Below are 27,137 nucleotides of genomic sequence, written 5' to 3' on the forward strand. Positions count from 1 at the left end.
CATGTGGAGGGACAATCACTACAGAGTGGCGTAATGTGGCATCGAGTGAATATAACTTCATATACTGGATGTGCCGCTTAGTGCATCGACCATGCCATCTCTATTAACGGATGATTTGACAGCTATCGTGGATCCCTGCCACAATGGGACGTAATTACAAGATCCGAGAGGTCCGTTATACTATCACTACTTTTCACTGCAGTATTATCCCCAATCTTTAAACGTCCCGATCTTTAGAAACACAAACAAACAACCCAAAAAAATAAAATAATAACTTTCCCCGCCCTCGTCCCCGAAGAACCAAAAACAAACAATCACAAGAAATCTAGAAAATAGAGACAAATATTCAAAGCTGCCTGTGGAGGAAGATGCTGGCATTCATTCGAAAATCATTCACCGAGGGACGCACGGGGGCTCCCCATCGCGTGTTTTCAGCTCTGCGGGCCTCTCAGTTCAGTTTCCATGCAAAGCCATGGCTTAGATCAAGGAAAAAAAAAAAATTACAACGTGCAGCACCTCCCAAAACTTGTCCCGAGACCCAGGCGAGGGGGAGGAGTCAACATGACCCCGCCCCCACGGTTCAAGTGTGAAATGAGAGTGACATCAAATAATTTACAGAACGTATGCACGGATGAATGGAAAAGACACACAAAAATCAACAAAAGGTTGCTAAACTGCTGTCACACCTGCCGCGTTGCATTATCCCCAGTCAGTGAATCAAACAGGGCGACAATATTGTGTCACATTTTCATCTTTAATACAGGGGCTAAGAACATGTAGTCTCATCTAAGGAACGGACCAAATAACACATATTAAATGTTATATAGCTATTTTATGCTCACTTTCTTTTCAGTACTAGATTTACATCCTGCAGATTTATGCATCATTAAATTAAGGTTCAGCAAAGTCGTTAATTTTAGCATGTATATATATATATTTATATATATATCTTTTAGGTCCATACACGTTGGTTTTCGTTAACAAAGATCCTGTTTCTAGGCTACATTTCACCCTAAAAGTGGCTACACTCATGGATCAAGACAAAACTGTATAATTTTCAACTTCCACATCTACAGCATAAGAACACGATTTCCTCTGGGAAACATAAAACAGCTACGTGGTTAAAAACATGGATTCCAGTTTTAAAAACAGAAAAACAAGCAGATGGAAAACACCATCCAAAAAAAAAAAAAAAAAAAAAAAAAATATGAGGTCATAAATCAACATGATGAGAAAAGACATGAGGATGAGTTTTTTTTTTTGTTTGTTTTGTTTGTTTGTTTTTTTGAGGAATGAGAATGATGAGCTATGGATGGTTTGTGAAACTACGCACGTTTATTTTCACAACGACAAAGTGCACGTGCGTGCCGACACATGGGACGGAAGTTAAGCGTCTGGTTGTTAACACGGGGCTCTCTTGCTCTCAGGCCTGGGTCAGGGTCAGGGAGGGAGGAGTGGGTGGTTCAGGAACCCCTTGGTCCCCTGACTCCCTCAGGAGCAGAGGGTGAACTGGTCTTGCTCGATGGGCTTTTTGACCCAGGCCCCCAGGCCGGCCTTGTGGAAGGCCTTGATGAGCGCCTGCTTGGCAGAGTGGTACTCTGTGGCCGCCTGCTTGGCATCGTGGTACGAGCTGGGCTTCAGGACTTTGATCCGCAAGATGGACGACAGCTGAGGAGGAAGAGGGGACGAAGAGCAGTGAGCAATAGAGTACACAAAAAAAAAAAAAAAACCACACAAAAAAACAACAATGTAAAGAAACAAGGTTTATACAGTACTTTTGTATGTCTCGGTCTTTGCGTGTTTACGACCACCTGCAGTTCGTGACTTCTCTGCGAAATATTGTTCCAGGTGTGAAGTTCCTCGGTCTTGTAACGAGGCATGAATTTAATCAGTAAGACTGACTCATCGCCCTTATTTGGGGGTTTGTTTTCTCAGCAGAGAGGCACTTTTTCCTTCACACATCAGATTTTTCAATTCATATTTAATCATTGAACCAAAGCAGAAAATCCACCGCTACTTAGACCACATAAGTGAAGACTTCTTCCACCTCGTACTGTTTTAAGCTTTTGTTTTTTTTCTTTGAAACGAGATCTCTTTGGAATTGATGTTGGGGAATATTTTATTTTGTGTTGCTGCCGTTCATCTTCACCTCCTCAGGTGTTGAGGCCGTTCGGTTGTTCAAAAAAAAAAAAAAAAAAAAAAGAACAGTCACCAGACGTATTCGTTAAAGCCGGCACCTTGTGGCGAATGTTGGCCCCAAACAAGAAGCATGATCGTGATGATTTGAATCGGATTAGTTTCTACAAACAATCACGAGGCGCTCCAGATTTGAGAATGGCTCTGAACCAATTACGTGCGCGGGGTAAATAATCTTCACGTTACTGACTGGAGTCCTCCAGGTTCATATTTACAATTTGAATGTGTGAAAACGATTTCATTTCCAATGATCGCAGGTTTCCCTCTTTCCCTCGTGGGCGAGTAGCAACAACGTTCGCTTGTAGCAGAAGCTTCTTCTATCTTCTCAAGAACAAATTCATCGAGAGTTTTTTTTTTTTTTTCCTATTTTGGTTTATCAGCGCAACACACAGCTCACACAGTTGCAAACAGCTGATGACGACGGTCCGCCTCCACGTTTGATCTTGCTTGAGTTTCGGACCGATCCCTGGAATCGCCACACTGAACCAGTCCAGTAATCTTGCCAAATGTTTGATTCTGTGTCTTGACTGAATCGCACGGTGTGTAAGTTCTTATGATTAAAATATTAAAAAAAAAAAAATAGGTTCAATTTGCTGTTGAGTTTGAGGTGTCCCAGGTTTTTAAAAAACAACAACAACAACCAACAAATCGGTTTCAATGAAAATAAGGATTAAACACCTATTAGCACTTGCAAACACTATTAAATGAGTGTTTTTTTTTAATGGTACTGACTGAAATGTTTCAATACAGCGTAGAGCATTATGTTTAGTTGCATGAATGTGTGCGTGCAGCTCTGGCCTCTGCGTACCTTGGAGTGTAGGCGCACCCAGCGGCTGTAGAGGGCGTGTTTGCAGAGACGTGAAGCGCGGCCCATGTCGTCCTTGCCGGTGGTCGCGTTGATCACCTCCAGGGCCTGGTCGCCCACTGTCCAGTTCACGCTGAAGTTCGGTGCCTTGCCTGGCTGCCGGGCTTCAGCGTTACTTATACCTGAAATCAGACACACACACACACACACACACACACACACACACCCCGGTTAAAATACGGCCTCACAGATCGAACTGTTTTCATTTACCAGCATGGTAAAATTCCTTCTCCAGCATCATGTCAGCAACCTCAGAACATTAAATAAATGAACAAATGTCTCAAGGCTTTCAAGCGGAAAAGTTGCTGTGAGATAATTATCTCATTACTGGCTCTGCACCAACTGGTGCCCAGAGCAACAAAAGCCCCCCCCCCTCCGAACAATGGATGAGGTATCCAAACCCGGCAGCCCATTTCTTCAAATGACAGCTGCTCCCACAGCTCAAATATCTTTAAACAGGACGTTATTTTTCTTTGCTTTTTTATTTATTTTGTCTATCTCCAGGGAGACGAACAGGAGGGGTGGGGGGGGGGGATTCTGAGGACAGTGCCTGCTCTCCTGCAGCACACTCCAGGGCTTTGGCCTCCACTGTATCTCAAGCATAAATGGGAGATATATGGATGTCATAAATCCCTATGTCTCTCTCTCTCTTTGTGTGTGTGTGTGTGTGTGTGTGTGTGTGTGTGTGTGTGTGTGTGTGTGTGTGTGTGTGTGTGTGTGTGTGTGTGTGTGTGTGTGTGTGTGTGTTAAGCTCCTCGGTATCATTTGGCAGCACTTGTGGCAGAAATGATTTAAAAGGGATGAAACCCTCAGCGCTCTAACGCCACAGCCCTTCACCGCTGAAAACTCTCTAAAGCGGAAAAGGTTAATAACCCCCGACTATTATCTCCTTTACTCGGCAGTTAGAGAGCAACCGGAGGGGAGGAGCTGCACGTATTTCCGGGCTCTGTGATAGGATGAACCCATATCATCCCCAAGGATGTAAACACAATGACCACAGTGTCGCTCCCTTCGCCGTCTGAATTTCAGTGCACTATTTACCTGGCTGCGTAATGACCGGTGCAAGTAGTGCTCTGACAGTCTGGTGTTTTCTTGACCTTGAAATTTGCTTTTCTTGATGATGTGGTATTTTGGTGCATCATGCTCAGGGCTCAGGTTGGAAGAGCGATGACAACAGGAGGGAAGGTCCATCCAAATAAAGCAGCACAACGCAGATTGTTGGCGTTTTGGTGGAAAATATGGAATCGATTTTTTTTTTTTTACTTGCGACTACGATTGATTTTGATTGTGATTTTATTAATACCGGAAAACAGAAAATTGGACCCCATGAGCATTAGTACTACAATAATGATAATAATAATTAAAGACCTTCCCACAGTGGGCAGGCTGGTCTTCTCTGTGTGAAGTTTGCGTGTTCTTCCTCTGCTTACGTGGGTTTCCTCTGGGCTCCTCCCACCGTCCAAAACATGTGCATGAGGTTAATTCGCGATTTTACATTGACCTTGTCGGTCTTTCTGTGATGGACTGGTGATCTATTCAGGCTGTACCCTGCCTTCGCACAAAGTCAGCTGGGATATCTGGGCAGAAGTAGCAACTGTAAATAAGTGGGATAGGAGCTTAACAACAAAATGTATTATTTTTACTTGAACACTTTGTCTTGTCAATGTCTGTAGTAAATGCACGATATTGTATATATATATATATATATATATATATATAGTGAAATATGTGAAAACTTGAAGAGGAGTTGAAAAAAAACCGGACAGGAAGTCAAATGTGAAAAAGTAGAAACTTAAAAAATTAAAACTTAACCCAGAAAAATGGCTTTAAAGGAAAGAACAAATATGAATGACAGCAAGCTAAATGAGTTAAGAACCAAGTGAAGTTGGTGAAAAAAAAGGTTCGTAAAATTGACATCATATTGTCTTACTAAGGTCAAAGAAGACAAAGACTGACTGCACTAAATCTAAAAATGTAAAGGTAAAGAGAGTCCTGGTCTATATGGCCTTTTTAAAAGGTCAACCTACTGCTGAAATGTACACAAAATGATAAAAGCTATTTAAATTCCACAGGAACTAAGAAAATGTCAGCTGAGATCAAACAGAAGCGAAAAGCAATAACTGTGTTGATGTTCTCGTGGGACTGACCAGCGAGGTGAATTGATGTGTTTACTTTTTAGGATTAAAGTCTTAGTCCTTGCTATTTAGACAGCTGGAGTTTGATTGGCAAAGATGAACAATGAAATGTCACGTTCACCTTTTCATAACCCGGAAAATGTGAACGTCACCATGCTTTAACTTTGGGAAATCTTATTGGATGTTTTTTTTTTTTTTTTTAAATTCTTATTTCCCAATTGCTCCACGTCAAAGGGGGCTCTTACCACTGAGTAGAGGCCTGTTGAGGGTGAACTGCTGCGGCAGGTCCTCGATATCTGCGATGCGTTGGTACATGGCCCTGGAGAGGTGGTCAGCGTGGTAAAGGCTGCCGAGGATGATGCTGGAGAAGTAGATTGGCTCTGAGAAGTAGCTCATCAAAGAGCCCTGGATGCCCACCACGTTCCACCTGCAGAGGGAAACACGCATACATTAGAAAATATGGAAGTGGAGCATATTTGTTGGAAATATCCTGTTTTAACGACATTTTTGGAATAATTTGTATCTTGCTCCAATTTATAATAAGTCTTACTTTACTCAACAACAAAGACACAGTATTGGAGCAAGGCTTGTCACATCAATGGAATTTGCTTTACAGTAGTCGTACATAACCAGCCAATCCTACACACGTAATCCTACAGCTGTGTACACTCTGAGGTATCCAATTTCATTTCCCCGCAGACTTCTGTGTATTTCTACGCTGCATCATTAGCCATCTCTCCCCAGTCATTTTCCCATTGACATGCTCTGTGAAGCAGCGCCTGCCCACCTCACTGAGAGAGAGACACGGAGAGACGTAGAGACAGAGAGGGAGCAAGAGAAATGGGCGTCGGAGACATGCAGAGGAGAGGGCAGAATTGGAGGAAAAGTCAGGAGGAGTGCGAGGGCTGAGAAAATAGGAGAGGGAGGAAGAAAGAAGGATGATGGTGAGAAGGAAGGAAAGGGAAAGTTAAGACAGAGAAAGCAACAGTTTGTAAAGGACTTAAATGGCTGGTTGGTGTTACTCATATTTTAATATTTCTTAATGTCAACAAAATCGATGGAAAGCGTAAAACCTATAAGTTTTCAATGTCTTTCCAGACCCTGTATTCAGCTCCAATCCCATTTGGTTCTATGACATAAACCTTAAAACAACAGTTCACAAATACAGTTTTATTATTTCAATGGCTCAATACTCAAAGTGTAGAAAGTCAGGCATTTGTTAGGAACTATCTTCAGCTGCAGATTAATGCATATTGGCTGCGTTAGTAAATCTTTTCATCAATAGAATAGTGTGCATGGGATTTACTCAAAACAATACAAATCCTATATTTATGATAATGCAACATGCTGTCAAGGATGCAATCCACTCATCAGTCCACTAGAGGATACCGTGTCAGTGGCATGTTTTGCCTCGTTTAGGCGAGACAAGTAAGGCGCCTTAGGTTTAGCCACCAAAAAAAATAACATGGTTGGGTAAAAAAAAACTTGCTTACAGTTAAGAAAAGATGATAATTTGGGTTAAAAAAAAGTCACATTATGTAAGCAACGTTATATATATATATATGTATATATCACAGTAGTTATTTAATGTACGTTACGAAAGTTGAATATGTTACATGAGAAACGTATTTACGTTACTTGAAGGAAATCAACACCACATTCTCACGGACTCAAACCCTGGTCTCCTTGGTGAAAGTCCTGATCCATCAAACAAGCAACAAGCTACCTTCCTATCCGGACGTTATCACTTTTACTACTTCCTTACATGACCCCCTTCTTTGACCACGTTTATACGTGTGTGTACTTTTCACGCCCAGGTGAGGCAAAACATGACACTGACACGGTATCCTCTAGTGAACTGACAGGTGTGTTACATGCTTTGGCATGACACCAGGCTGGGTAATAAAGAACTTGTCATGTTGTGGCTCAAGTTTTTAAATAGTTTTAGGCCAACAATAAAGCTATATGGCACAGAAAAACACAGTATATGAAGCTTTGGCTACACAAACAGTACCAGAAGTTCGCAGGATAAATTCAAAGATGGCTTTGGTCTCTTTGTTGCATTAGATGATATATATATATATATATATATATATAAAAAGTCATTATCTTTTGCTTGTGTCCTGCGAGGTACATAATAAAAAAAAAAAAACACAAAAAAAACATAAATGTGACACAGTGTGTTGATAAGCTCTTCTCATTCTGGCTTTCATTTGAGGCAGTCTGTTTTTGAGTGTGTGAAATCACCAGCATGAACCCACAACGATGAGGAAAATGCAAGCATAAGACCCCAGGCTACATAGAGGGCCTATTGTTTCCATATGCAATATTCCCTGTGTGTATGTGTGTGTGTGTCAGGCAGTGTGTGTGTGAGAGAGTGTGAAACTGAGGGAGGGCAAAATGAAATCAATGAATTGCTGTGAGCAGTAAGGCACACATCCAGCACATTCAAACAGCTTCGTAATATACTCTGCCATGCGCAGGCTGCAGTAATACACACACATATTGCTTCATCACAACAACATGGTGACACAAATACACCCACTGAAGGACACACACATTTTGGGAAAAGAACCACAAACCAGTATAGTTTTCATGTTTTTAAAGGGATTCAATTTCAGCCTTGTCAAACATTGCTGTGTTTTTTTTTGTGTTCAATATCATGCTATGTGCATCTACACACACATACAAACACACGACACAAGGGTTCAAAGTCAGAAAGCACACGTGGTGAGGTGTTGAAGAAATAAGAACATAAGACAAACAGGGAGAAAGAACCCTTACAAGCTTCGCCTGTTTGCTAATGAGCTCTTTTGAAAAAAAAAAAAAAAAAAAAAAAAAAAAAAAGCTGAAGAGAACAGACGCGAGGCAGAGAACTGCTTGTTCACATTGAAGCTGTCGGGCCGGGCATGTAATCCAAGGAAAATGAGAGGAGAACAAAACAATGTGTAAGGAGGGAACAGTGAGGGCATGGTCAAAGTGTGCCAGTCAGTGGTTGTATTAAATAGCAGCCCGGTGGCTCAATAATCACTCAGACAGGGACAGAAGCAGGTGGATAGCAGATTTCGGACCTGGCTAATAGCTGTGTTATGAGAAGGCATAATCAGGCAGAGAAGACGTGCATAATAGCCTCTCACAGTGGAGGAGAGATATTTATAACACCTAAACTGCAGCGGGGTATTTTTTTCTGTGGCCCTGTAACTGGTGTGAGCCATAAAATATTTCATGTTCTTGCTCGTTATCTAACAAAAAAAATAAAAAAATAAACAGGCCAGAAAAAAAACACCGCACGTAGCCATATGTACAGTCTTCAACCTTATTTTGCCCTCTACTGACTTGGATCCCTCAACGTTGGACAACCACTCAAAATCAAAATCACTGGCGCCAATACTGACACGCTGAAAAGGGCAACAACACCTTTCACCCAGTGCAAACAGCATTCGCTACTCAGTAGACATGTCCCTCGTCAAATTCACGCTCTGCATTCAATCACTCGGTGCGTTCAGGCAAAGTATTACGATCCTGGGCGGAGAAGGAAGAGGAAGGGGAAGAGGAGGAGGAGGAGGGCTCGTGAGAGGAGTTATGGAAAAGTTTTATCGTTCATCACCAGAGAGGCACAGTGTTGCCTTGAACATGGACAGAGACTAAAGACGCTATGATCTGCCTGCAAAAACGCCCCCAGGGACGGAGGATCCATCACTTCAGCTGCCCCTGACACTCCCTGAAGGAAACCATAGACTCCCAAGTGACACAGCGGATCGACCAAGGCATGATTTAGCACTATACAGTAGATTATATTGCCAATAAATAAAACACATGAAAAGGGTATCATGAAACACGGCGAAAAAGGGCTGAAGAATTAAATTCTGGGATAGCAAATTAAATGTCAGTTGGAAAAATAAGCCCTCCATGTATTTTTACTATTGATTTATTGACAATAACAGTTTTGTCATTGCTTCCCTGCTTTATATAGTCATTTTTAGGGAATACAATTTATAATGTGGTTAGGAGTAGCAACATTGTTTTCTCCTGGTTTGATGGTGGTGACTTCAAGTCCACAAACACATTTCTGGACAGCCTTCGGTCCAATCCACTGTCGCAGTTGTTTAATTTGAGGTTTTCAAATATATCAGGTGCCCTGACAGAAAAAAAAATGTAACAACTAAATCTTTGTAAATAAAATGTAAGACTAGAGCCACAAAGACCTTACGTCATATCTTTTTCTGCTCTGCACACACCTCAGACAAACGGAGAGACTTCAGCTCTTGAACCAAACGATGGTAAAACTCGCCAAGGTGTTTCCTCGCACACAAAATCTCCCGAAACCAACGCCGACCAGCAGCTCCGCCTCTCTCCCTGCGTGCTTCAGTCTTCCCCTTCATCCAGAACGAGGACCAGGGCAAGTTCTCTACTCTGCTCACATGTTCACTTCCAGTATTTGTTGATTACACAAACTATCCGTGAAGGTAGGTACTTTCACAACAGATATTTGGTATATTTTGTTAAAAAATATACCAAACTTCAAGGACACGAGTCCTTGAAGTTACACCAAGAGAATTGAACACAGTATCTAGTTGTCACGCATGAGAAAAATACATAAAAAAATAGTTTGATATTTTGGTTAAAATCTTTAATTAGCAAACTTGATGTAGGTAGGTGGATTTGTCAGAACAGAGGTTAAACTAACCAGCTCCTGGCTGTAGGGCTTTACACTGAAAACTGCTGACCTTCTTCTCTCAAGAAAGAGAACATATTTTCCAAAATGCTGCCCTGCTCCATGAAAGATTTTCTGTGAAATAAGAAACAACAGAAAACTGCAAAGCAACAATCAGCTGCAGGCTAAAACTGAACATGAATTATAATATTATCCACAAACACTGCCAACAGTAATTGTTTTTAAAGGCTGTATTCGACCTGAATTTGAACCTAATTACCTCGCAATCTTGTCACTGCAGGACATGGTGAGTAGCCTCTCTCCTTGAAGCACACCGTCCCAGGTCTGGATGGTGTTGCTGGACCTCACAGGGATGGTGCCCTCCCCCGACTCAATTTTGGTCCTTAGCTGACCCCGTGCTTTCCGGTTGGGATGTCTGTCTCCTTGGTCTAAACAAGGAAGGGCAAAGAGAGACAGAGACGCTCACATAAAAACACAAACCGTCAGAAAAGTTCAGTGGGCTACTTATTCCAGAACAAGTCAGACTAATATGACTGGCTCTGTCAAAAATGTTTATCTCCATCAATATGCAAATAACTACAAATGAGAAATGAGAAAACAGAAGCCTTGTCCGAAATCTCTCCCTTGTTTATTCAGCCAATACTTCCCATATAACGCAATCAATACCGAGTAATGAACTGACAATTCGGACACTTGCTAATCATCATTTTGTTTCGTCACTGTCAGTGGTTGAGCAGTACAACAGCCATTTTTGCATCTATAAAATGCATTTAAGAAAACGCCATTTGCACCATTTTTTTGTTCCACTGGGGAACTTTTGTGGGGACTGTATAGTTGACACATTGAGAGTTCAGACACTCAACTAAATATATTACAAGTTACATGCAGTAATTAAGAGTGATTTTGGACACAGCCAGTGATTCTAAGAAAAAAAAGATAAAAAAATCTTTCACACAGTATGAACTATTATTTACTATTATGTTATCAAAGTTTTCTGCTGTTCCACCAGCAGGCACCATCTATTCAGTGACTAATTGAATGTGTCTGTTTTCTATTCAGTCTGCCATGTGCAACGGAAAGCACTGTGACAAGAGTAAGAGGGAGGTTAATCAGACAGACAGTGTGGGTGGGCTGGGCGGGGGGAAGACTGATAGAGGCAGACAGAGAATGACAAAAAGCTCTAATTACTACTGCCTTGTTTAAATGTGTCTGTAATGCGTATTTGGACATTGGAGTAAAATTCTAATTAAATGAAACGAAGCATAGGAGCAAAACCTACAAATTTAATTAAATAACATAAACTGTTGTTGAAACTGAATTCTGAGCTCAGACGGAACCAAATTAAAAACATGTCAGCTGAGTTGAGGAGGAGACACACGGCTGGCGTTAAGCAGCATGTGAATCCTCTGCTGTTGTTTTCGTACCTTCCACTCCGGCCTCGTGCGGAGAGAAGATCCGGGCGTCTCCGCAGGGCGAGGTGCTGATGTAGAGGTGGAACTGAACGTTGTCCCTTAACCTGTAGCCTCCCTTGTCACACTGAACAAATATCGACTTATGGTGGTCCTCCTTGCCATTGCTATGACAACAGACCGATGGCAAATTTAAACTGGGGCTGACGAAAAAGCAGGAGAAACTACATTTACATCATTTTTCATCACGGCACAGTTAAATGGACTTTAAATGAATACAATTAGAAGCAGAGCAGTTGCTGCAAGGCGGTATTACAGTATCCGCTCGAACATGCAAAAAAATAAATAAACTGTGCTTGAAGAAAATACGTTTTTACATCGTGCACTGACCTGAGGAAGAACTCCAGCTGGGTGTAGAGGTACCTGATGAGCGAGCGTCGGGCGATTATCTCAGCGTGGCAGTCATTGAGTGCCAGGCCGCGGTCGCTCATGTACTCACCGTTGATGCATTTGGTACCCGTGGAGACACAAATAACCTGTGCTTCCTTAACATCGGTCCCTATTGGGGTGAAACGGAGCATATATGAGTCAGCGGACATGACGCAGCCTTAAAGCACAGACTGTACACGAGGTCTCAATTATGTTTTTGTGCCCTTGATGAACTTCACAGGTGTGAAAATAAAGAGGATACTACAGGATCAATGTCATTGAGAAAAGAAAAAAAAAAACATGCCTTAAAAAGCCATTGCTGTGGAATCCTAACCCTCAGCCTGCTAGGTCCCTAAAGATGATATAATATATAAATTAATGTAAATACATTGTGGTTAAAGACATCACTGTCTCTAATGAAGGAAACTTACTTACTTACATCCGGAGGTTTATGGGGCAACATTATTTAACCATTTTTGAACTCTTTTAGCTCTGTTTTTGGTATCTACCAACTCTTAAAATATCTATTTCTTTAGTTTGTAAATGCTCCACAGTTGTTTGCAAATGTCTGTTTGCTGTTTGGTACTGAGCGGGTCATACTCACTGGGTTTTTGTCTGCTGAAAACTGTTCCCTGCATGCATATACAATATCCTATATAATGTATATATGAGGACCATCATATAGTGCGCTTAACCCTGATTGTTGTCAGCTGCTATTTTGGGCTCGAAACCTCAACTTTTCTTTGGACTATACAACCGACTGTAGTCGGTGCTGTATTTTGTCAGCTTAAAAGCGGCAACAGTCTCCTCCTGAAAAACCTACCTGTTGTCATGACGACCCCTGCTAGGACTTTTCGTCGTGCATGGGGGGAGGTGAAGTTTTCTGTCAGCTCACTGAACTTATCCACCACCAGGCGAGAGACGGCATCAGCTAGAACCTGGAATCACACACACACGCACATGCACGCACACACACACACACACACACACACACACACACACACACACACACACACACACACACACACACACACACACACACACACACACACACACACACACACACACACACACACACACACACACACACGCAGAGACACAGCAGGAAGACACGCGCAGCCACACAAACACAAGCTTGTGTCAGATATGTCAGCTTACAAAGCATGTCTGATGTTATCTTCCCCTAGAGCACTATGTACCTGTCACAGTGTTCACCCTCAGCTTCAAACAAGAGTCAGAGCGTTGAAACAGCAACAAGTGAAACTGGGTTGACCCCCTGAGGCAAAGCTAACCATCTTTCCAACAACGCTGTTTGACTTTGGCATGACAGTTATAATTTACCATCTTCCCTTCTGAGAGCGAATCACATGTCAAAAAACAAACACGAAAAATCTGAGCTACAGATGAGAACAAAGCGCTCATTGGTAGTCCGCAAGGTTTAAAAACTGTGGTCCAAATAATGGGAGAAACCTGACGTGAACTTCACACGTCTTTTGTTCTTGGACAGCCTGCTCCCCGAGCTGGCTCTTTATCCCTTGCTAATGTGATGGAAAATGACGACAACCGAGAGGAGAGACGACGGTTGGATGATCACAAATTAAAGAGATTAGTCCAATATTACTTCCCTGCTACTTCAGAATCACCCACTCATGGCCAGATCATTTGACTTTCGAATGCCAAGGTCATCTCTGACTTTTATTCTCCCGGGGTGCAAAAAAAAAATACACATCGCACGTCCAAAGTTGTTCAGTAAAGAGTAAAATTTTTTTAACTATTACTCTTCACTACTACATATTTCTTTGTTGTAGAAGTATTTGAAAAGATGAAAGACATTTTTGATGTTTTTTTTTTTATTTTTTAGTTTGAACATCAAGAAACCTACTAAACTATCAAAGACAAATCTAAAAAAAAATTCTGCAACAGCAGTGTACTCCAACTATTTCTCCCTATTAGTGCCTTGCCAGATGGAAACAGGCTGCAGAAATTAAATATCAAGCGACAGAGAATTAATAGAGCAATTAGTGGGGGCGCTATCGTTATAACGGGGTGCTTGTTGAATAAATCAGTTGACAAGTGGAGAGAGTGAGTAAAGAAAGAAAGAAAAGGCTTTGGGGTGGTTGGGCGGGGGCACTGTTGACAGCGTGTCAAGCTGATTAGCTTTGCTGCCTCTGTTATCTCTTGTCACACACTGGCAGTCAGTGGCATATGAAGGTACCACCTTCCCCAAGTCTCTGCTAACCTGATGTGAATGAGATTTGAATGATAACCCAGCAGAACTACACAGTTTGACAGATGGAGCAGTTTGGAGTCGACCTCTTTGCAACCCAACAGACAAGTCCAGAAGAATACTTTCCTTTCTAGTTCTGGCCATATCCTCTACCGAAGCTAACGGTGGTACTATTTCTTCAACAGCCATTTACTCTGGGAGCATTATTCATTATTGAGAGTGGCGTGACTTGTTTATCTAGATCCAATGTGTAGTGTCTAAAACAATCATCTTTACAACTTAACGGCTCCATCTGCTTTTAAATCTTTGTCATTTCAAGTTCTGTCATTTGTGACGCTCTTTTTAAAAAAAGATTCAGGGTCATGTATGGTTGAAAGCATTGACTAAGTCATCTAATAACACCGTTTATGAAGGCAGAATTATTCTGACAAGCCATTGCATTTACTCATAAGCAATTTAACGTAAGAAAAAAACCCCAAATAAAACCTCAGGGATTTGCTGTTACTCCCTGAGCTTAAAACAAACATTCAACTAACTCCGGGAGGTACGCGTCCCATATTGACTACTGAATACTTTAAATTATAATCCCTGCATTGTAACAACAAATTAATTAATTCCATGCCCAACATAAATAGTGTGAGTGGGGAAGGACAAGTGCTTTGAGTATCCTTATGTATTATAAAACAGTCGTACTTAAGATTCCTTTCCAGATACCCATGGGTGTACCTTAAATTTTTGAGCTGTGATGCCAAGTCAATCTATGATTATGTGCATTTTTGCTTTTAATAATAAAATTATTCAAACAAGTACAATTATTTGTATCTACTGCCGATGGAAATGTTAGTATGACGAGCTTTCGGGACTACTGAAAGTACTGATATCTTCTGAAGATCACAACCCTTAGAAAAAAAAAAAGGTCTCTTGGGCGTGTTCAATTCAGGAAACAATGTTGTTTTTCAAAATAATTTTCAAGGCCAGAAAAACTGATATTCACCTGAAAACACTACAACTTCACAAATGAAAATGTAATTACCAAACCAAAGCTACCTTATCAAACAATATATTTATTTCAGGGCAATATAACTAAAGAGAGCCAAAGGCTGTCACTTCCTGGGGCCTCAAGTGATGCACACCTTGGTGATATGTATCAAATTGTTCCGTTACTGATCTCATCTGATCTGGTTAGATTCTGTTTGCAATCAACAAGTGAAACAAATATCTTACCTGGGGTAGGTGGAGCTGCAATCCTTCTCTCGGTATGGGTTGCCTGGATGGTGTCTGGTCTAGCTGCATGTTGAACAGAGCAGATAGGGCGGCCTGTGCTGCCCGGGCTTTAGCCAGCTTCTTGTTGCGCCCTGAGCCTTCAAACGTCTGTGCATCCACTGTTACTGACATCACAAAATTCTTGGCATGACTCTCACCGCTCTCCGAGACAAAGTCATATTTGAGGCCTGGCCTGAGCTCATTGAGGATCATGACTGGGTTTTTGCCACTGGAGGGCGAGCTGAATGCAGATGGAGGGGGCAATGGGGCCTGGACAAGGTTGCTGCCAGGTGGCGTGGGCAGTGGGTACTCTCCTAGTGAATTTAAGGAACTGCTACCATTGGAGCCAAGAAAGAAGGGTTCTTCTGGTGCGGCCGGTGTCTCAAACCCATTGAAGAGCATGTCTGGGAAGTCAGCTTGGTCGGATGTAAAGTCTGTGTTCACAGTCAGGGTTCGGCCCATGGCCAGGTGGGCCTCGGATGCATTTGGGAACTGGACGAAGGAACGCAGTGCTTTCTCAGCCGCATTCAGTTTAGCCTTCTTCTTGGTTGGACCCATGCCCTCAAACATCTGTCCATTGACCTCCACAGTCATGACAAAAACTGGTGCATGGACTGGTCCGGTCTGAGACAGCAGTTTGTACTGAAGACCTGGTTTGATTTCATTCAGCTGCATCAGAGCATTCTTAGGCAGGACTGGCCCGGGGGTTTTCTTGCGTTTCTTGGCCCGGAACTTGGAATGCGTGTGGCCATTGTTTCCCTCTTCTAAGGGACGCTTACGACTGCCCAGGCCGCTTCCATTGGGGAGCTGTTCAGCCACTCCCACCCCGTCTTTGCAGGACACGTTGTCCAGGTTTCGGTTTTCCTTAACGTCGGTGCTGCTTGAACCTGCGGTGCCCAGAAAGAGTAACTTACAACGCCTTCGTTGCAGGATCTTGTAAATGCAAAATTTATAGATTCCTTTATCACTCTTTGGAACTGAACCAATGATTTGTGTTCCTTTATTATAGCAAAAGAAGCTAGCTTTTAATTTAACTTTGAACATATTACCCTTAGTCTATTGAGATTACTACAAACAGCACAACAACAATACAGCTATCGTCCCTAAAAGTATACCTTTGCCAATATTCAAAGCATCGTTGAGAATAATTTGGGGTATTTTTTCAGAATTTATCTTAACAATTAAGACAAGGGCTTGTTATTAAAAGAGTGGGGGTAAAGTGGGAGAAATGTCTTTTCAAGTATAGGAACTAGTGTACATTTTTCAGGTTGCACAGTGTTATGGGTCTCAAACATAAATGCACACAAATACGAGCACGCATATCTACACTTAACATAGAAACATACACACACAAAAAGAGCTGTTCTTTTTCCACTCTATAAATGTTCAATAGCTTGAATGCCTATAGAGAAATCCAAAAACATTTTGAGTGTTCAGTTTTACACCGCAGGTTCTGAAATATACTGAACTGGGGAACACATATCACTGAATCCAGTTAGCAAAGTGGATGGAATATTGGCAAAAATTTTCATTTATAACATCCTTCAGCAAAGGCTTGATAGGTTACTCCTTGCGGTACTCAGGAGAAAGAGAGGCCGCAGTGTGCATGAGTGGGATTGTAGGTTGGGTTGAGGGAGTGCAGGGGGAGTAGTGCAGGGGGAGGAGCTGAGGACCAGGCAAACAGGAGAGTACATCAAAGAGGCAGAAGGAGAAGACTCCACCTATTGCAGGATCCTACGGCTTGACTGGTGACACGGTGGGAGGTTAAAATGCTGTTTACTCCTTTTTACGAGATTTCTTTTTTTTTTTTTTTTTTTTTTTTTTAAAGAATGACTTGTATTTGAAATGAGGAAAATCGGAATTAAAAAAAAAAAAGTTTCCTAAGAGGTGCCATTCATAAGACCCTGCGCCTCTTAGATCCCCCCGTGGAGCTTGTCAGAGAACAGTTTTAGGTTGCAAAATGTACTGACATGCCGTTACCATCTGCATACTGCAACTGACATGTCTCAAGGCAAGGAGAAAGACAACAACACATTTATTCCTAAAATCACAAACACAAACTGCAAATCCTTCAGTTTATGAGCTCAAAACATGCAATATTTTGTGGTGTGTTGATGCATTCTGCAAATTGGTATTCGTGTTATGCAAATAAACTAAATAATAGTAAAATATGGAGAGCGTAACTGTGCGTAGTAGTAGCGGAGGAGAACTATCACCTATCAGAATGATGATGGTTGAAATTTGTGGGCCGGACATGGACATAAACTTCACCATTGTCCACCACAAATACCGGAGCATTGAAGCTGTGGTGGAAAATGGGACGAATTAAACTAGGACTTAGACTCATTATAAATGTATAAGTTTAAATTAAACAGCTAGGAGTACTGTGGCTCACTCTACAAAGGTAAGATAACAGAATCTTCTGGGGTAAATCTTTTTTTTTTTTTTTTTTTACATTTAAGTTCTTGCATAACATATTTAACTACTCATGTTTCTGCTAGTGGCCAGTATCTCACCTTAACAGTTAGATTTGTGGCCAAAAAGACACATAACGGAAACTCTTTAGCATGCTGCACAAATACACTGAATAAAATGGCACACAACAACCTGGAGCTAACTAAAAAAAAATGTATTCATTCTATAATATAATAAATTTGCAGGATGGATATCTATTAATAATCAAGAGCCCGTTTACCAGATCAGAGGACAAACGGCATATAGCAACAGCCACGAATCCATGCACTGAATTATTGTACACACATGCACTTGTGGTTGTCATCATGCCAACTTTTGTGTAATCAGCATCCATTAGTTACACAAAGGAAAAAAAAAAAAGAGAAAACATACGCTCGGATCTTTCAGCGCTAAAATCCGCTGTGGGAGTTGCATGAACCGAATATTTCAGACAAAAAAAAAAAAAAAGCCTTTTATCAAAACTTAATTTTAACCATAACTTGTTTGTTGGGGTTTTGATTTGGGATGATTCATGTGAATAAAGAATTTCAAGCGGCGCTAAGGTTGTCACATAAAAGTTAGAAATTCTTTCATGTTTTCCCTCTGGTGTTCCTTTGGTATTAAAGAAACAGGCTTGTGAGCTTGGACTGTGTTTTATCTTCAAATATATCTTTTGACTGGCAGCACGAATGTAAGAAGGAGGCTTCACAGGCTTTGAAAGGCAACAAAGACTATTTTGTGACTGCTTATTTGACCTAACAAGTAACAAAACATTTCTCCAGAGTAAAAAAACAACAAGTATGATACTACAATAGAAACTGTTGTGTTGCCGGTTAGGGCACCGCTAGGATGACAGCGACCTTCAGTATTGTTGCAGACGTGGTGAAACACATTCACTCTTTTTTTGCCTTCTGGGCCTCAGTTACAGAGTCAGAAAAAAAAAAGTCTAATTAAAGTTCAATAAGCTGGAGTGGAGAAGATTTTCTAAAGAGAGAAAGGGAGGTAGATGAAATCTGAAATATGAGCTGAAGCATCTCAGATGTGATGATTAGTTCTTCTCTAAAAGGTTTGCTAGCATGAGCGCCGTATATTTGTGTGTGCGAGCTCGGTTAGTGCAGATAAGGACAAATGATACCTCCATCTTGATCATAGCATTTGAAAGATGAACCTCCTACATCAGCATATAATTTATAACAACAGATATGAGCAGTACTATTTAGGTTTTTCAAACATATGTTTTTGAAACACAATTATACAATAGGTACAGGTTAGATTTGAATTTTGTTTCTGTTGTTTTGCGTGTACAAATACTTGCATAATATAAGCAACCAAAAATCTTTTCACACTGATTACACAGCAGAGGAGGACAGACAAGGGATAACATGCGGGCAGACAGAGAGGAGGGAAACAAAAGTACAGGCATACATTTAAATGGAGAGACCAGGTATTTGCACAGACAAGAGGACAGACAGACGGACGGACAAATGAGAAAAATCAGAGTGGACTCACTCATATTCTCTTCTTCATCCACATCCATGGTGACGGGTTTGTTCTGACCTGTGAGCAGCCTTGCCCCGGCTGCACCTGGGGATACGAGGGACAGAAAGGTGGACTGCGTAAGATACACAGACACAATGACACACATGCACAAAGAAACATATTCAGCCCGAGGAGCTACAGTGATGATAAAGTTCTGGCTTGATGCACCGGCGCACGCACACAGAAACATGCACACATTGTACTGTGTAAGTAGACCCTGATGTAGGCATATAAATATTCAGAGACTGAGAGATATCAAGGTGAGCGAGGAGGCCAGGGCTGACAGGCCTTAATAGCAGGAGCAGTCTATTGTGACTTTAATATCCCTCCGATTAGACCTCATTTCCCACTGCCTGCTGAGAGATATACAGCTAGTGACATGGCCAAGTCACTCCACTGCCACGCATGCACGCAGAGAAGACTCATCTGAAGGTGGAGCTTGTGATTAAAGCTCCATTAAGCAATACTTTTCACACTAACACTGAATCAAATGATTTCCTCCAATTTAAAATGTTCCCTCATACTGACCGTGAACATCCAACACTTCAGCCATACGTCATTTTCTTTCGGGTTTTTTTTTCTGCAACTGCAAGTACTGTGGAAGTGGTTGACTGCAAGGCCACAAATGAATGACTCATTAAGAAAGCCAGTAATCAAAGAAAACTTTTTGGTCAGTGTTTGACATGATATAAGCAAACGATGACCGGGCAAAGCGAACCAAGTTGTCTATAAAATACCAGGCGGGCAAAACCACATCAGGAGTAAAGTTTAAGACTTGCTTTTGTTTTTTCCATTCGGTGCGACAGGAACAAGTTGTAAACACAATACTGATATCTTATCTCTTTCTAAAGCTGTTGTGGTATTTAGGTTTGTAATTGGTTGCTTGTAATTGGTCAGCATTCGGTCAGAGTTGTGTTTCCGGCCTAATGACAAATATCTATCTCCGTCTTGTCCTCCACCAGTTAAATGTTTCACCGCAGAATATTTAGCCACTTTGTTGCTAACTGTCATCCGTTTACTGTTTGCTGCTGAGCGGGTAACATTATATCACATCACTGGAGCTTTGTTAGCGAAAAAGTCAGCCTCTTGTGGCCGGAAACAAGCTTGAGCGAGAGTTAAACAAGACAGACTTGGTCAATAAAACCAAAACAATGAGCTTAAAGATCCTAAAATACTCAGCGGGACTGAAGAACAGTCAGTAGAGGACACTTCGGCACGTGGACAGGGGGAACTGGGTTTTGAACAACCGACCTTATGATTAGTGGGTAACGCGCTCTACCAGCTGACCCACAGCCGCCCCTATTACTTACGCTATTACAGCAACATTAAAACATATTGCTGAAACTCAAAAATGATGAATCAAATTGGTGATTCATATCAAATTTAAGGGCTTAATTTTTAGAATCAATTTCAGCCTGCTTAACATAAAATTCATGATCTCCAAAAATACAATTTGAGAAAACCAGCTTAGTTGAAAAAGTTGCACCACTGGTTTAATGCTTTACTGGTAATTACAGAATTATAAATTCTGAGAAAGTTTCAACTGCGACGACTCAGCACCCCCATCAGTCTCCCCACAAACCACTTGAAAAGTCACGGAGCGACAAAAAAAATATTGCTGAGAGCAGAGCAGAAGAGTGCAGACGGATGAAACAGACTAACAGACTAAGTCAGATGAGAAAAAGAGAGTTAAAGTAGCGGGAAGAGAGCAGAGAGGAGTGAACAACACAAAGAGAATGAGAGAAGGCAGGAAAAAGATGGCACTATGATACAGAACAGATTGTGCTGATTCTCCTCTCTCTCTATCTTCCATCAGTGCACCCATTCCTCAGCCAGACACTTTCTTAAGCTAAACTAAATGGGCTAATTAATCTGGGCTAATGGTGGGTGACAGCAAATATGCTAGCACAATTATCACCCTATTAAAGATTCATATTCCAACCCATAATTGAAAATGAAAAGGTGGGGTGATGGGAGGATGGGTGGGACTAGGTCCAACAGAGTGGGAGATGAGAGTAATTTCTCCCTCGTCCCCAACACAATTCATCCAGCAACTCAGAGCCACATCTACGCGCCAGACTAGTTAACTTACAACTTTTAACATCTGCAGTGCAACATGCAGTGTGATTTTTTTTTTTTTTTACAGACTTTTAATGATCAGGATTGGGCAAATGTGGAGGAGTAAATTGGAGTCAATTTATCAAAGTACAACGATAAAAAAATAAATAAAACATTGCTGTGGTTTTATTCATATAAATTCTGTCTTATTCCTCCAACACACACTGCTGTGTAGTCTAATCAGCACGCTATGCAAGTGTGACTGTCAGTTTTGATTTTCAGATGAGACCGCCTTGGCCATAAATCCGTAACTATTCCTGAAATCAGGTGTAATCAGTCGGGAGCGTTCCACGAAGAATTCATAAAGTGAGAGTGTGTGTGTGTGTCTTGAGAAGTAAACGTGGATATAAATGACTGTGCAGACCTAAAGGGCACTGGGCTTCATAAAAAACATGGTCACTGGATTTTGTTTTCTAAAATGAAAGCTTATATTTTGCGTTCCATGAAATTCAAGATCCCTGTTAAAACCCATTCTGCAACGTTAAAAACATGCCAGTACTATCAGGGTACTCTCAATTCTCACACTCAAGATACTGGTGACACGTGATTATTAGGAGCGATCAGCGCTGGGCTCAGTGTATGTATAACGTGCGGTGTGGGAGTTTGATGTGTGGCTGTATCTCCTCCCTTTGAGAAGAGCTGTCCACTGTTAGTTCAGCCAAATGCTGAGCTACAGTGACAAATTGGAGTAATCTAAACCGTGACTTAGAAAATTCATCAACTTGTCTGGTAGTTAACCGAGGCACATAAATAATTTTTTGCCTCAAGAAAAATCTATTCCGCTTAAGAGTCAATGATATTTTCTGGAAAGTGGTCCGTTGCCTGATTGTTATAGATCTTTTTCTAAAACTAGTAACATGGTTATCAAAATATTTACTGGTGTAGTCCTTAAGCTGCTTGGTTAACTTTTATTTGAAAATAATTTCTGAACTGAAAAAAAATAAAAAAATAAATGACTGCGCTGGGCATCACTGCAACTACACACTATGTACTTTAAAATATGATGGACTGACAGCAATGTAATATTTACCACCGCTGTGCTCGCAAAGAATATACTTCGACATCAAAGAATCTTGATTTAGATACATCTTATGGTTTACATCTGACAACCAGGGGATTTTGAAAATATTTACGCTCCGATCCAAAAAAAACCTTCTGGGAAATGTGAAGTACAGAACATTAAAAACAGACATTTTCTCATCTTTCTTTAAAGATCGGACTTTTTTTTTGGACATTAAAGCTTACAAAACTAAGTTGGACATTTGCACGCTTGAGGATTTCAAGTCAAGGCGGGATCCTTGATGGATCATCATATTGACCTTTTTTTTTTTTTTTAAAACACATAACTGAAGCAGAAGATTCAAAGTGAGTCAAAAGAATTGGAGCCGAGGGCGACCAACTATCTCCCTCCACATGCATAAACCATAGTGCGTCATCAAGTTGTGAGGCGGCTTGGGTTCCCGGTAATTCTGAGTGGACGCCAAGGGAGGCAGGGAAGAGAGAAAGATGAGAAAGAAGATGAAAAACCTCAAATTCAATCTGGCACGGTGAGCGGGACTGAGGGGAAATAAGGTGGTTTTGATTTGTCTCTCATCCCTCGCTTGCGCTGTGACGGAGCGATAGAGCATTGCCACCATGGAGGGAGTACCAGCAGTGGCCGACTGATGGGAGGAGGTGGGGCGGTGGGGATGGAAAGGTAAAGGTGAGTGAGGAACAAAGGATGAGATAGAAAATGCAATCCTATTGCAACTAAAGGAGAATCATTATCTCCTTTAAAACAGAAGGAGATGGAAAGGTCTGCCCTTGGCAGGCAGTGGGGTTCAAACCGTCTAAAAACAAACCGTCTATGAAGGCCAGTCTGGGGAGAATTTACATCAAAATGATTTCAGGCCAACTTCGAACCTTAAAAGAGCAATGAAAGAGGGAGGTCATATTGATTTACTAATCAATAATAATAATTACACACCCTCTGCAACTGGAAACTGGAAAGGCAACCAAAAAAGGAAATTAGATAGAAAACAAAAATACATTCAGTTGAAAGCTCCATTGATGCAAAATCACCAATGCTAAGCAGTATAGGAATGTATTCGCAAAATGGGAAGCATTTTCCTTTGAACTACGGCTTTATCCAACACATCAAACACCGGCTCTGTAATTTTGCTGAATTCATACAGGACCTATAAAATCGATCGAGGGCCTGATATTTGGTGGATTTAACAGATTCACACAGCCTCTCTTCCAATTCAACATCCATTCTGGTTTTCCGACGTGTGTGCTGCTGGCTCTCTTGTAGCACAGTGGCTGCCTGGAAAAGTCCACGCAGTCCAAAGAAACAAACTGGAGCTACGTGGCCGTCCGGACAGAGCCAGACACCCTCTGATGAAGGAAATGTATGTCCAACAGACGCTAATGGACCCTCACTTGCTCGTGCATATGTTAAGTATAACATTGTATTATAGTATAACAGGGAGGCTGTAGCTCAGTCGGTAGAGTGGGTTGCACACGAATCAGAAGGTTGGTGGTTCAATCCCCAGCTCCTCCTGTCCACATGCCTAAGTGTCCTTGCGCAAGACACTGAACACTAAAAAAACACATTGCTCCCGATGGTGTACCATCACTTTGGATAAAAGCAACTTCCAACATCATGAAGTTTTTTAATAATTTTGTCCTTGAATCTCTGGAAAACTCTGATGCCAAATGGCTTGTTGGAGACAATTCTAGCCGACAGTTTCAAAATGAACCTAAGGTCTACGCCCAGGAGGATACAACGACTGGAAACGGTTCCCTATGAAGCTATTTAAATTCACTCACAATCCTGACATCACCTCAGTGTTTTATCTCCGTAGCATAATGACAATATTTAGGATGTTCGTTGGGTTTTACTCATCACGTAATCTCTGCCTTTACTAGTCTCCGTAGTGATTTACCGTCCTAGGTGAGGACTCTAAACATGTTTGGCACATGGATCTGCATTACTAAGAGGGTAGTTTTTAGAGAGTGCTTAGTTTGGCCTCTTTTCAGTGTCCCACATTGCTTTAGATTCTAGTCTAGGCACTTAGACTCTTTGTTTGGTGGCCAGTCAACTTGAATTGGAGGCCAGTTCATCCACTCAGTCGGCTACATCATCCAACACGACTGTCATAGTTTAGAGTTTTGGCTTTCAAAACACTCAAATGCTTTAAACTATCTTTGTATGATTTAAGGGTGATTGACTTTTTATTTTACTGTTTATCCCAGCATGTGCTTTATGATTGGCTTGCTTCTAGTAGTTTTTCCCAGATATGATTGTTCTCCGTGTATTTACTGTTTTGCCATGTAAATAACTAATAATCCACAAAGATCGCTGTATTACTGGTGCTTGGGTTGAAGTCCCGTTTACTCACTATGTCCCCATGTCTGACTCATGTCCTTCACTAAGATGCTTAGTGGCACTATTTTTGTTTGCGTGGGGCTTTTTCCATGTTTGTTTCCGTTTATTCAGTGAGCAGCCTTGTCACATTTCTGATACACCATGTCTTCAAAATGCCACAAAATTAGCATTGTGGTTTGTATATTTACATCTATATTTCTGCTGCAACCTGCCTTATTCTCCACAGCTCTTATTTGTCCCTCCATTTTCCTCAGTTGCGACACCTACCGCAGTTTCAAAAAATGTACTTTGACTAGCCAGTTTGTATGCCACATGAATCCAACTAATATAACACGTTTTAACAGCATGATTGACTCCTTCTGAATCGTCGTTGTATTATATTCAGCATGGCTGTAAACTGCATCCCTTGTCTGTCTTTTGACCAAAGCGACACAGCTAGCACTTATTATTACTCAGTTTCACTTATAAACATCTGAGGAATGCAATCTCATCTTTGGTTTTTTTTTAAAATGTTTTAATTATGAAGCATCCAGCACATAATACACCTTCCTCTATTTTGGCATTGGCTATTGAAATGTAGAAAAAGCGTAACAGAAAAGGACACAAGGCAACACGGCTGCAATTTGGATGACGTGGCAATTGGCCCACTGATGGAATGATAGCTTCTAATTGGTCCTGTGAGGAGATGACAGCATTTGATTGGTCTGACTGTAAACTAAAGTTTCTACTGTCATCTCACATAAAAGGTTTGCTCTTTCATGTGATTATACAGACACTGTGGGGAAGGTGTTTTGGCTTTGATAGCACTTACCTCCTTTACTTTAGTGTTTCACCTTTCGCTCGAGCTATGCGAGTCCAACTGTAATTGAAAACAAACTGTTAAAAAAAAAAAAGAAGCTACAAATACACTACGTGTCTGGGGTTGAATGGTACAATTTGGCAGTACCAAAAGGCAGATAAAAATAAATATGAAAGATTTAACTAGATAAGAAAGTCATGGCTTTGAATGGAGAACAAATTGTGTTACTCAAATACGAACAAAAAATAAAGTTGCATTTTGCTTTTTCAACCGATGAAATTACTTATAAGCTATTCATTCAGTCCTGCCTGCCTCACATCATTTTTCAGCCTGCAGTGTCGGCAAACAGCGTCAGTGACATCACCTGATGCTTTGGCCCAGTGAGGGAAATCTACTACTGTCATCCAGACTACATTAACAGCATATTAAAAAGACAAAAGACAAAAGCCTCCTCCCTCAAACTTTCAGCAGCCTGACATGCTGCTCTGCTGACAGGACCAAGACAGGCTCTAAAAACAGCTCACACTTAGCTCCTGTCACCAGTCGACAGAGGAAAAAGCATGCACCCTTGCACAAATACAGCCCTTACCCCTGTGGTATTGTAACCCAACAAAAATATTCTTCAATCCCAAGGATCATACTGTAGACTCGACTAATTCTTGGTCTTGATGATTTCTTTTACTATATTTTACCTTCACAGTTCACAATAAACAGAAACATGCATGTCGGGATGTGTTTTTAATGGAGCAAACACCTATTTTTTCAGTGACGGCTGAATATTGTGTCGCCTGACTGCACAGTAATTGATATTCAGGCCTAAAGTGTTTGCTCTGAATAAGCGAAGATAAATGTGCTGCTCTCAGGTTCCATCACTGTTATAAAAATACCTTTTAATGTTGTTTTTTAATGACTGCAAAACTGCGCAGATTCCGCCAGTGATGCCATGGCGTCTGTGTGGTGTTCTTTATAATTCAGTAAGACATCTCGTTCAAATTCTCACGTTGTTTGTGGTAAAATTTTTATTTTAAAGGGTTAAAAAGGGTAAAGCATTGTTACAATTTTAGAAGTTCTCTGTTTATCAGCTCTGGTGTAACTTTGTCAAAAAATGTATGGTGGAAAGAAAAATTAAACAGAGTTGTAGAAAAAGGATTTGAGAATGAAAAGCCAAAGAAAATGTACAGAGAGAAGAGAAAACTTGCCGGATGTTACGCCAAGTGAAAGGAGCTTTTCAACTAATGCAGTCAAATTAATAGCTAGAACTGATGTGGCACTGACCTTTACAAACCTGACATTGAAAATATGCTTCTACAGGAAATACAGTTTTGATTTGTATTAAATCATTTCACTAATTTATTCACTGAAACATTGGCTGAGTTTGCAAACTGTGAAGTGTTCTTCAACAGCGTCAGCAACATCGGTCAGTCCTGATTGACGATGTCTTTATTTTTGCCTTTAGTTTGTTAGAATATCGTATACAGGCAGACAGGTCATTCATTAGTTATTTATGTATATGGGAGAATATGCTTTACAATTATATTTGTAAGCAGTATATAAAACTGTAATAAATGGGTTGTAATACGTCATAAACATTGTTTTACCAAAACACGAGGCTGGTGTACACACAGATCATTACTTTCAATATAGTAAAACAGTTTTAA

At 41.0% G+C, this 27,137-nt stretch overlaps 1 protein-coding gene across 4 annotated transcripts in view; it reads right to left on the reverse strand.

The window, feature by feature from the left end:
* Positions 1–231: 231 nt before the first annotated feature.
* adarb1b (adenosine deaminase RNA specific B1b) overlaps positions 232–27,137 on the reverse strand; it is a 114,724-nt gene continuing 87,818 nt past the window's right edge. For all 4 annotated transcript variants that reach the window (XM_069698908.1, XM_069698910.1, XM_069698909.1 and 1 more), the window contains 9 exons: positions 19,163–19,237; positions 15,161–16,086; positions 12,533–12,647; positions 11,671–11,839; positions 11,296–11,483; positions 10,131–10,299; positions 5,442–5,623; positions 3,005–3,183; positions 232–1,668 (listed from right to left, as the gene is read on the reverse strand). In XM_069698908.1, coding sequence (XP_069555009.1) covers positions 1,492–1,668; positions 3,005–3,183; positions 5,442–5,623; positions 10,131–10,299; positions 11,296–11,483; positions 11,671–11,839; positions 12,533–12,647; positions 15,161–16,086; positions 19,163–19,190 — 2,133 coding nt within the window. In that variant the 5' untranslated portion in view covers positions 19,191–19,237 and the 3' untranslated portion in view covers positions 232–1,491. The remainder of the gene's footprint in view (positions 1,669–3,004; positions 3,184–5,441; positions 5,624–10,130; positions 10,300–11,295; positions 11,484–11,670; positions 11,840–12,532; positions 12,648–15,160; positions 16,087–19,162; positions 19,238–27,137) is intronic.

The sequence above is a fragment of the Brachyistius frenatus genome, unplaced genomic scaffold (genome assembly GCF_029030835.1).
Source record: "Brachyistius frenatus isolate BFR_SWC_R1_liver_20210118 unplaced genomic scaffold, ASM2903083v1 Contig_28, whole genome shotgun sequence".
Lineage (NCBI taxonomy): Eukaryota > Metazoa > Chordata > Actinopteri > Embiotocidae > Brachyistius > Brachyistius frenatus.